General features: G+C 38.9%; 1 protein-coding gene and 1 long non-coding RNA gene across 2 annotated transcripts; one reads left to right on the plus strand and one right to left on the minus strand.

The window, feature by feature from the left end:
- Positions 1-2,492: 2,492 nt before the first annotated feature.
- On the minus strand, positions 2,493-4,098 carry LOC145110962 (uncharacterized). The gene is made up of 2 exons (XR_013710130.1): positions 3,533-4,098; positions 2,493-3,428 (listed from the first exon to the last, which is right to left on the minus strand). It is a non-coding gene; the product is annotated as an uncharacterized LOC145110962 (long non-coding RNA).
- A 2,874-nt stretch (positions 4,099-6,972) lies between these two features.
- On the plus strand, positions 6,973-7,761 carry LOC145116659 (RING-H2 finger protein ATL78-like). The gene has a single exon (XM_079052987.1). It carries the CDS (start codon positions 7,034-7,036, stop codon positions 7,541-7,543), a length of 510 nt encoding a protein of 169 aa, XP_078909113.1. The 5' UTR covers positions 6,973-7,033; the 3' UTR covers positions 7,544-7,761.
- The last annotated feature ends 4,329 nt before the right edge of the window (positions 7,762-12,090 follow it).

Here is a 12,090-nt window from a genome sequence, read left to right on the forward strand (position 1 = left end):
CACTTAGTTGATGAGTGTTGTCATCAGAGAAAAGAAGCCAGTGGCCGGCTTGAAGCAGTTGATCAGGACCCTGCAAGGGAAGAGGTGGATTTTAGGGATTCGATAACTGTGTTTGAAGGAATCTGGGTCGGTTTGAGATCAGTGGATGTATTGTGGGAGTATCATTCGGAAGTTTGTGTTGCCGCAGGCTTCGAGGATGAAGCCTAATTTAAGTGGGGGAGAATTGTAACATCCCAAGTTCGGAAGCAAGAAGTTGGAGGGTGCTAAGTGTAAATTAAGGAAGCTACTCGACGAGTAGGTATGCTACTCGTCGAGTCGGAGCGGGATTGATCGCGGGTTAAGTGGCCAACTCGTCGAGTCGGAAGACGTACTCGACGAGTTGGTGCTGGAATGAGGAAACCCTAATCCCGAGGGTTGCACCCTATTTAAAGGACTTTATGTCCTTCTACCAGCCTCCTATTCCCCCAGAGAGTTCCAGAAAACCCTAGATTCGAGTGAGTCTCCATTAATAGAGATAATAGAGCCTTGGAGGAGAAAATCTTGGAAAGGGGCTTGAAGTTCAAGAGACTTGCTGCAAAGGAGTGGTGTAGATCCGGGATCTACTTCAGTTGGAGCATATATTGGAGGTATTAATCTATTGCTTGGGCTCTTTTGTATCTAGATCTATTATCATTTGAGATTTGGGGCATTTTTGGTATGATTGGGAGCTATTTCGAGTTAGAGGCTTAGATCTGAGGTTGCTACTTCAGATCTAGGCTTGTGATGTCCATAATGTCATAAAGCTTCTGTCTAAGAGTTATTGGTGAAGCCCCTTTGTCATAAACCCTAGCCCTAGAGTGTTTTGGGCTTATATCTCCTTGGTTTCACGTAAAGTTTGCAACTTTATGTGAGGGTTAGGCTGTAAAAGAGTGGATCTATGGATTGGAGTCCCTGCATGGCTCGAAAAGCCTTTGTATGGATTGAGAACTGAAGAGACTCGGCGAGTCACATGGGTGTACTCGACGAGTTGTATGAACATGTGCATGGACTCGGCGAGTTGGAAGAACAACTCGGCGAGTCTGTTGAAGATTGCCTTGGACTCGGCGAGTCTGGTCGCAGAACCCAACCTCTTTTGGTTAAAGCTTTGGATTAGTGAGTCGGTTGGCGACTCAGTGAGTTGGACAGGATGGGATTCCGAGATCGTTGAACTCGACGAGTCTTGGGGCGACTCGGCGAGTTGAGTCGTGTTATGGGAGTTTTATGAGTATAAGAACTCGACGAGTCGACGGGTTGACTCGGCAAGTAGAGTCAACCAGGAAGGTTGACTTTGACTGAGGACTTTGACTGAGGACTTTGACTTTGACCAAGAGTTGACCAGTTTGACTTCCAAGGGTATTTTGGTAATTTTGCTATTGGTTCTTTGGTAGTGTGATGTGGTGAAGTTCGTGTCGGTGGTCGGAGCAGCTTGGTCGTATCTCTTCAGTCTAGCAATTTCAAATTTAGTGATCTTGTAATTTTATATTTACTTGATTTTGTAATTTAATGTTGAATTGGTCTTGTGATTTCTTAATGTTATAAAAATGATGTGAAATATGTATTTTATTTATTATATATAGTTTTAGTAATATTTAAAATTGGAATTGGTTTGAAGGTGTTAATGATATATTTTTAATTGTATAAACTAGTAGGAAAAAGCATGGGGCAGAGGCGTCGTTATTATATTTATTCGGTTAGAAAGGTGATGCGTAAAATGGCAATGAACTTTTATTTTTTGTCTAATTAAGCAATGTAGTTTATATGCACAACTACATTATCATATACGAAAACAAAATCAATAGTGAGTGTTGTTTACACATTTTGATCGTATAGTGTAATTAGACCGTTGTATCTTCCGTGTCTAGGTCCATAGATAGCAGCCGGACGGATTGCCTCTTTCTGTATAACAATACCCAACAAAGAACTTGGTAAAGAAATGTCGACTGTTACTTGTATCTGAAGAGGGGAATTAATGGAGATAACACCTCCAAGTAGATAGTCTCTCTCCTTCAATCATCCGTTGAATGCGCATGTGTAAAATATCCATATTTTGTTCAAGGGTAAAATCCTATATATTTTATATAGGGGTAAAATCGTCTAATTTGTTGCTTCTAGCACCACCAGAATGAAGTTGTCCTTCAATATCATCAAGTTGCTAGTCATATTGTAGCATGAAAGACTCGATTCAAACCATTTTGATATAGGGGTAATATCAACCATATTTGCAATGTTGCCAATATGGTGCTTCCAACTATACCCCAAAGAACACATAAAATCCAGCACCAACGTGAATCATTCCTTGTCTTATCAATAATGTCAACCATTTAGATGTTTGACAGTGAGAATAATGACAAGTCTATCACCTTTGACTAACATGGATTCACATGTACAAATTCAAATATTATTGTGTTATTTATCTGTTGAAATGCACTTGTTAGGCTCAAAAAACAAAGAAATGGAAATAGCAAAACCGGAAATTCAATAATCAAAAATATATTTCAATCTTTAATAAAAAAAAAATCATCGGCTCAATATAAACTAACCTTTATAGAATTTACAGTTCTGAAACTGGTGAGAGCTGGTGCCTTATCAGAGATTTTTTAAGCAAATGAACCCAAGTTTTGGGCAAAAGCATTTTAAGAGTGATCGGTTTTTTCGATTTGAAAACAGAAATCAGAGATGAAGAGAGAGAAATATGTAGCCAGGAGAAAAGAGTTTTCTGGCGAGCCTTCCATAGGTCTATGTTAAGAAGTGAGATTTAACGGGATCAGGTAGGTTTAACGTTCACAGGTGGGATACATATTTCCCTGTTTGGTACACATAGCTTTTCCTATCTCTCTTTTTAGTATTCTTCCTCTATAGCATGTGTCTATCTTCTGTCAATTCCTGAAAGCATTGAGATAGAAAGCGATGTTAAAGTGGCGTGGTCAACGAATCTGTGTACTGGTTGTCACCTCCGGTTAAATGAATAGAAAGGAAAAAAACATTCACAAACATGACTGAAGCTTTTTATCGAGCAGATGGTCTGCATAATGGATGTTCCTTTCAAATCTTCCAAATATTGCAGACAAGAACACCAAATCAGTTGCTTGTCAGTGGGAATGCTATAGACATAATGTTTAAAAAATACAACAAATCGAGGAAAAGACATTAATAAGCTAATCGTCTGACGTGAATGAACTAATTTTAATCACCTATAGTCAAATTCCATCTTTCTCTTCGTCTATATATCCCTCATATCTCTGTGTTTCCGTTGCATAGAAAACCGACGACCGGAGTATCCCAGCCAAGAAGATGCGATGATCCGATTTGCTGAGAGAGGTGGCGGGAGAAAGTCAATGGGCCGAGAGTGGGTTACTGGTGGCGGTATAGGCTGAAGACGATGAAAACAAATCGAAAGTCATCTTCATCCCCTGTTCTCGTGTAATACACCAGCAAAAAAATAAAAAGAAGAAGAAGATAAAAGAAGACGACTATCGATTAAAAAAATTGGAGGGTCTTGTTTTAAGTCTGGTACCTGCGATTCTTGGTGGTGTCGATCGGAACTGAGAACTTACGATCAGAAATATGGCCGGTGACAAACCCTCGTCGGACGGTGGTGAGAACGAAAAGAATGGTGGACTTCTGCTGTGACGGATAATGAATCGATACATCTTCTTTTATAGCGGAGTCACACTCACCGATGGACGTTTCATAGTGGCGTCCACTTAATCGAAGGCGATGAACAGGCATTCGACGTTTCGGAGGGGTTCAAACCTAGTGAGGAAGCAGTGGTGGAAGGATCGAGAATGACTTTCTGAGAGAAAGACGGGGAGGTAGCTATCGATGTTTGTACCCTCGAGGAGGGCACTGGAGATGTACATGTAGATGAATGGAAATTGAGGCGGTGGTAGGTGGCGATGCATATGAGAGAAGACGAAGAGTGTAGGTGGGGAGTGGAGTCGGAAACGGAAGATATCTGATAAGAGAGGCAGTGGGATTGAATCGGTACCTTCGTTTACACAAATCGGAATCCGATTGGGTGAAATAGCGGTGAGGCAACATAGAAACAACACGTGCCCACAACAATGTAAATAATGCCACAAAAAGACACCGACCAGAAATGAGACACAATTAAACATGTATATATAAAGGAATGACCATTTTTGTCAAATCCTTAGCAAATTTATATATATATATATATATATATATATATAAAAGAAATGAGACACAATTAAACATGTATATATAAAGGAATGACCATTTTTGTCAAATCCTTAGCAAATTTACATATATATATATATATATATAATTAGTAAGGGCTATATATAAAATTTAATAATATATTTATAATTAAAAAATATTACATTAATAATATATTTATAATAAAAAACTATTATGCATAAAGTTGGTAAAGATTGAAAAAAAAATGTAAAAGGTAAATGTGTAATTGAAAAGTTTTATAATATAAAATTGAAAATTCTAATAATATATTAGTGTCATTTATGTAATTAAAAAATCCATACCCCTGGTTGAAGTGGGGGCCATAACCGCATTTTTTCATTTGACAAAATTGCAAAAATAGTCTCTGTATTTGTTAAAATTATGTGGTTTTGGTCCAAAACCATTTGTTGGTGCATGAGTGGTCCAATCTTGAATCTTTTTAGTGATTTTAGTCCCTATACACCTGAAGTTACTTTTATGCCCTTATAATTTATATTTTCCATTTTCTTTAATTGTTGAAATGCTTGAATTAAATTAATTTTACTTATATCTAACTAAAACAAAAAAAATAAAAATAAAAACCCAATTCACCCTCTCATCTTTGCCACAGTACTGTGGATGAGAGAATCCCAATCATCACTACCTCCCTCCATCATCAATGTCTATAACCACCGCCGCCGGCTTCGATTCTCTCCGGAGTTACCCGATTCACGACCACCACCTTCTCATCTCTCTCCACCTGACGCCACTCAGCTTCACTTTTTTCTATCTTTTTCAAAACACACACTAACATACAATCTCAAGAACACATGCTCACCCTCTCAAGAACACCCATACCGGAAACCACCGACAACAAGCCGGAAACCAACTCCACCAGCTCCCCTCCCATATCTAAACCCAGTGATGCAAGGGGTGCTAAACCCACAAATTAAAACCAAACATTATGCTTAGAACCCATAAATTAACCTAAGAAATCATTGATGAAATCAAATCAAACCCCCAACTCCATCTCCAGCGATAAGCAACTGATTCGAGACTTAATCTTCAATGTTTTCTTCCTTAATTTATGTAACAGACAAGCCACAAGAACATTATCCATTTCCCTTCCTACAGCTCCAATGATTTCAGTAAAGCCATTTGTCACCATCGCATCCTCCGCCACTACAAGCTACTTCCTGTTAAAATCTATGAACCCCCTCGCCCTATTTCCTCTCATTCTCTACTCCACTACCCACTTTTGATTTTGGCTCCAGATGCCAAATCGAAAATGATTTTCAGATTCGATTTTAGTGGAAATTTCGATGTGGACTTCGATTTTCAGATTTAAGTTCACCAGGAAGCACCGTTGTGGTGAATCGACTCAACCATCAACAACTCCATCGATCTGGGTGGAGGTCGATGTAGGTGGAGAAGGAAATGGGTGAAGATGGAGGTTTGGGATGACAACCGTCTTGAAGGCATAGGAGATGAAGATGCAGACACTGGAAAAATCTCCATCGGAAAAGCTTGCTCCGACAAAGTCGACGTCGGTGAAGCCAAGGTTCAAGCAGAAGATTAATTTGGTGGTGGCGATGTGGGTTTGACTTTGTTTTTGGTGCTGATGGTTCCAATTGTGATGATAACATCCAAGAGAGAGAGAGAGAGAGAGAGGGAGAGGTGGGTTTATTTTGCTTTTGTTTTTCAGTTTATTATAAGAAAAAGAAAATAAATAAAAGAAATTGAAAAACAATTATTTAAGGAGCATATTAGTCATTTTAGGTTGGGTGTAGACCAAAAACATAAAAAATACAACTTATAGGGACCAAAACCACATAAGGTATCCAAAATTGGACCACTGATGCACCACCAAACTTTTCTGGATCAAAACCATATAATTTTGACAAAACTTTTGTGGATCAAAACCATATAATTTTGACAAACACACTGACCAATTTTGCAATTTTATCTTTACATTTGAAACAACCTCTTTCTACAAACAGTTTTGAAAACAACCCTTTTATTACAGAAAAAAAAATGAGTTGGCTACTATTCCCAATGATTTTCCTTTTTGGTTCTAGATATAACTTTTTGTATTTCAAAATATCTAAAACACAGTCTATGATGTACATATATCTACAATTTTTCTTCAAAATTTTTGGTAATTATCACATACATCAATATAAATTTTTATGTATTTCCATTTCAAATATTAAGCTTATCTTATACTATTAATTAAATTTTGAAAGTCAACAAAATATATGCATGTAAACCAAAACCACTTGGTGTGTGCTTAACCACTCCTAACGACATCAATCATAAGAAACCCAAACCTACCCTTCCAATTTTTCACCAATGGTTGTTGAACTACACCCCCCACAAGCCCTAACCGATTCACTTACTTGCAGGAAATCTTAGATAGTATATTTGAATTTAGTTAAATATTATTATTTTTATATTTTACATGAAAGATTTAGTATTTGTTTAGACCATGTGGATGAACAATATTGCATTGGAAGAATTAACGGATACTAATTAAAATCTAAATAGACAACGATCCAAAAGTGGACTTAGGAAGTTTCACGAGCCTTATTAATATTTTGACTTTAGAGGTCACTTGATACTCTTATATCATATAGATAAAACATTAAATAAATATGAAATGGAAATATTAAACAAATTCATAAAGGATTACATGAATTAGTTATTATTAGGTAACCAAAACCTTTATCATCATCCGCTTATATACATACATACATACAGAAACCATCTTCAAGCTTATAAACCCATTTCTCTCCTTCTCTAACTAGATTTTTAAAAACTGATAATAATAATAACCATGGTTTGGTCAAATCGCCGCCTTCTTTTGACAGAGACCCCCCTGATCAGTGGAGATGATACAGATGATTCTTCCCACTCAGAGGAAACAAATTTCGATTCAGACATGGTGGTAATGCTGGTCGCCTTGTTATGTGCACTAGTAGCTGCACTCCTATTAAATTCAGTAGTACATCTATATTTACGACGTAGACGTGAGTCCATAGAGGCGGCAACAAGTTTACAAGCTTCTGGGCTCGCAAAACGAGCAATAAAGAAAATTCCGGTGGCAAGGTTCAGTATGCGAAGAGGTGGTTCAGCCACTGAATGCTCAATTTGTCTTGGAGATTTTGTAAATGGAGAGAAGGTGAGAGTGTTGCCGGAATGTAACCATGAGTTTCATGTCAAGTGTGTAGATAAGTGGCTAAACGAACATGCATCATGCCCAAACTGTAGACGGTCTCTGGTTCCACCTAAGGTTGTTGATGGCGGAGACCAGGCATCTGTTAGGGCTGAGCAAGGGGGCATGTAGGCATGGTTTAGTATTTTGAAGCAAACTCCGAGTCCGAGATGTTTGGTTAGGTGTATTTCAAGTCGAACCATTTGTAAATATACTATAGTTTGGAGAGATAGACCAACCAATTCAACTTACAAGTCAAACTTAATTAAATATGGATTTGATCTCTACTTTTATGGAAGAGTTTCTCCAAGATAAAAAAAAATGGAAAGCCATATAAAAGAACATTATAAATGTAGCATTTTGAAATGTTTAATGTCATATATAGTTTACATTACGATATTTGTTTAACTTTTTTTTTTCTCGAAATTTCAGAAATGTTCTTTCGATTTCGAACTTGTTCTTGAAATTCCAATGTTTTTTTTCCCAAAATCCGATATTTTTGTCAGGAATGTGGATAGTAGTCCGGAATGCAGTTCCAGAATCAATCAAAAAAAATGTTTTTTCTTGGTCCGGAATACTCATTCCGGACAAAGTGGTTATTTTTGCTAAAAAAATTTGTTATTTTTTTCAAATACTCATTAAAAAGCGGTTAGATTATTTAAGAGTAAATTACAGAAATGGTCCGTATGCTTTGCTCAAATTCGCGATTTTGGTCCAACCTTTGAATAGTTGATAAGTGGCATCCCTGTGGTTTTCAATTATTTCAGTTTTGGTCCTTTTATCTAACTCTGTTAGAAAAAGTTTGTGAAAAGCATGTAAAATGACGAACATACCCCTCATTTATTTTTTTATTCTTTTTCTTTATAATTTTATCATTATTTATCTTTAAGGCCATATCCCTATCCCTCATATTTTGCCTTCCGATTAGCCCTCCACTGTCACTCTTCCGATCAACCCTCCGGTCATATTTTTCGAAAACTTCCTCCGACCATCTTCTCCGAAAACTTCCTCCTGTAATCTTTAACCTCCAACATGTTTCTTTAAGCAACCTGATCGAATCAACACACAACATTTTGGAATTGGATGTTATGGACTTCACTGAATTTATGAATCTAGCTAGAAACCAAAAACCTGGATTCTTAAAGAATTTGATGCACAAAAACGAGCCAAAACTAGATACCAAATATCTTATGCGATTTCATGTACAAAAAGAGGACAAAATTAGATCGGGAGGAAAGAGAAAGTGGAAAAGTGGATACCAGAAACCCGATTCTTATGTGATTTGTTACACAACCATCTCCATTGCTTCCTATTACTTGTATCAGATTCAAGAAAAATAGACAATTTCCAATTGATTCAACTTGTATTGTCTCAAAACATCAACATACAAAAGAAAAATAGACAATTCCCAATTGATTCAACTTGGATGTTTTAACCTTTTTAGAACCAAAAAGAAACTTAATCAATTGCAATCTTCATTAATGGTGGAAACACTTGCAATATATGTTTGACATGTATTTCTCAACGAGGCATTAATCTAGATAATATAACTTTCACACAGTTTCAATCAAATTATATCCAACGAGACTTGAGAATAGAGAGACAACATAAGTAGAGACGTTGAGGGAGAATTGTCTATGACAACAAAAGGAAGTAGTGAAGAGATATGGAAGACTGTATGAGAGAACCACCATCATCGGAAAGGACAACAACCATCAGACGAGGGAGGTGGTGGGACGAGTGAGGCAGAAAGTTCTGTCATCAACATGGATTTCATCGAACCCTTTTTTGTCTCTCTCACTAATTTGCATCTAGGATTCAACTCTGGTAAAAAGCAGTGAAGGGTGATGTAACGCCCGCAGATTCGAGCTAGTCAATTTAGAGACAATAAGCATCAAAAATGATTTTTTGATAGAAGATTATTTAGAATAAATAATCTTAACTAAGTTATAGTATATGTCACAAGGGTTCCGTACATATAAAGAAAACGCTGAAATCCGAGTTATAACGAAGAAGTTATGACATGTCGAAGTTTTACGGCTAAACCGGCACGGCACCGTGTAACATAAAAAGTGAATTTTTGATAAATTACTTTTTAGCCTTAGGAATCTAAACGAAAGACATAGTATATGTTAAACCGAGAACGTACATAAAAAGAACGTCCAAATCTGACTTCGTATAAAGAAGTTATGAATTTTCTTAAATTTAGCATAACAGTGCACAACCCGGAATTCGAATTTTAGATCGATCGATTTTTAGCCGACACAACCTAAATGAGAATTGAAAATCTCTATAATAGGAGTTTAACGATAAAAAGACAGTCGAAAACGGAGGCTGTATGTAGAAGTTATGAATTTTACACGGTCGTTAAACAGTGTAATCTTCTCATACTATTAAATTTAAAATCGGTCGAGAATTAGCCAATGGAGTCAAAAGGAGACCTGTAGATCTTTTCAATACCTACGTGTGGATATAAAGAACGTCGAAAACAAAGCTCGTATGAGAAAGTTACTAAATTTAGAAGTCGGAAGGGTGCTGCTGCGAAGGGGGTGACGTGGCACAATCCTGACCATTGCTTCCTCCCCACGCCTTGCCACCAGATGGTGACACTTGGCACTCAACTCGACGAGTTGGAGGCTCCAACTCGGCGAGTTGGGCCATATTTGTAACACCCATAATCAGAAAGACCAAGAAAAGAGAGGAAAGGCTCTAAGTCAAGAGTCAACTCGTCGAGTCCAGGGAGGAACTCGACGAGTCGGAGCGGGATCCGGGGCATAGAGTAAGTGACCGACTCGGCGAGTCGGCTAGTGGACTCGGCGAGTCTGTTCTGGGCGAGAAAAACCCTGATCCCGGGGGTTATGCCCTATTTAAAGAACATTACATCCCTTCCTCAGCCTCTTTACTCCCCTTTTGAGATCCAGAAACCCTAAATCGTGAGTGAGAGCCCTTGGCAGCAATTTAGAGCCTAGATAAGTGATTTTGGTGGAAAGGGGCTTGAAGATCAAGAGGCTTGCTGCAAAGGAGTGGTGTAGATCCAGGATCTACTTCAGTTGGAGCATATATTGGAGGTAATAAGCTGTTGCTTTGGCTTTATTGCAAATAGATCTATCTTATGTTTGAGATTTGGGGCATTTGGGCATGATTGAGATCTATGTCGAGTTAGAGGCCTATATCTGAGGTTGCTACCTCAGATCTAGACTTGTGATGGTCAAGAAGGTCATAAAGTTCATGTTAATAAGTTGTTGGTGAAGCCCCTTTGTCTTAAACCCTAGCCCTTGAGTGTTTTGGGCCTTTAGCTCCTTGGTTTCACGTAAAGTTTGCAACTTTACATGGGGGATAGACTGTAGAAGAGTGGACCTATGGATTGGAGCCCCTGCATGGCTCGAAAAGCCACTGTATGGATTGGGAACTGGAGAAACTCGACGAGTCACATGGGTGTACTCGACGAGTTGTATGAATATGTGCATGGGCTCGGCGAGTTGGAAGAACAACTCAGCGAGTCTGTTGAAGATTGCCTAGGACTCGGCGAGTCTGTTCTTGGACTCGACGAGTCAGGTCGCAGAACCCCCAACCTCTTCTGGTTAAGACGCGGATCAGTGAGTTGAGTGGTGACTCAGTGAGTTGGACAGGATGAGACTCAGAGATCGTTGAACTCGACGAGTCCTGGGGTGACTCGGCGAGTTGGGTAGTATTTTGAGAGCTTCTGAGTTTAAGGACTCGATGAGTCTACGGGTTGACTCGGCGAGTCAAGTCAACTGGAAGGTTGACTTTGACAAGGACTTTGACTTTATCCATAGTTGACTTAGTTTGACTTCTAGAGTTCAGTTTAGAACTAAGTGTTTTATTGATATTAGTAGCTCGGGGAGCTAGTGGAGCAGCGCTTCAGGGAGTGGTCGGACAGCAGCCAGAGGGTTATCAGTAAAGTTCAGCAGTGCGAGGTGAGTCTCATCACTGTTTGTATGGGTCTACTGCCACAATGCCGACCCATTTAGTTTATGTATGGTAGGAAGACCCGGGGGTTAGCCCTAGGCATTATGCATGAAAGACCAGGAGGAAGCTCCTGGCACACAGTATGTTATTATGTATGGTAGGAAGACCCGGGGGTTAGCCCTAGGCATTATGCATGAAAGACCAGGAGGAGGCTCCTGGCACACAGTATGTTATTATGTATGGTAGGAAGACTCGGGGGTTAGCCCTAGGCAACATGTATGAAAGACCAGGAGGTGGCTCCTGGCACACTGTATACTATTATGAATGAAAGACCAGGAGGTGGCTCCTGGCACACTGTATGCTGAGTAGCCTAGTAGAGTAGTATGTATAGTTGTCTTTGTGATGATTGCATGGAAGACCAGGGGGTGGCCCTTGGCACTTATCTGTAAGACCCAGGGAGTGGCCCCCAGGCTTTACAAGAAAGACCACGTGCGGCCCGTGGTAATACAGCAAGACTATGTTTGGCACATAGCACTTTACTTGATTATGGATATGTTTTTTATGTATGGCTCATGGTTACGTATGGCATGTATGGATCAGTTGGGTTGTATGGTATGTGGTATCTGGGGAACTCACTAAGCTTCGTGCTTACGGTTTTCAGTTTTGGTTTCAGGTACTTTGTTTTCAAGGAAAGGAGCCGGCTCGATCGCAGCGCATCACACTATGTTTTCCGCACATGAGATCTTTGG

Source organism: Lactuca virosa, chromosome 5, assembly GCF_052849685.1.
Source record: "Lactuca virosa cultivar CGN04683 chromosome 5, Lactuca_virosa_CGN04683_v6, whole genome shotgun sequence".
Taxonomy (NCBI): domain Eukaryota; kingdom Viridiplantae; phylum Streptophyta; class Magnoliopsida; order Asterales; family Asteraceae; genus Lactuca; species Lactuca virosa.

Coding starts and splice junctions, on each gene's coding strand:
- LOC145116659 (XM_079052987.1), top strand. CDS start 7,034: ATGGTTTGGTCAAATCGCCGCCTTCTTTTGACAGAGACCCCCCTGATC.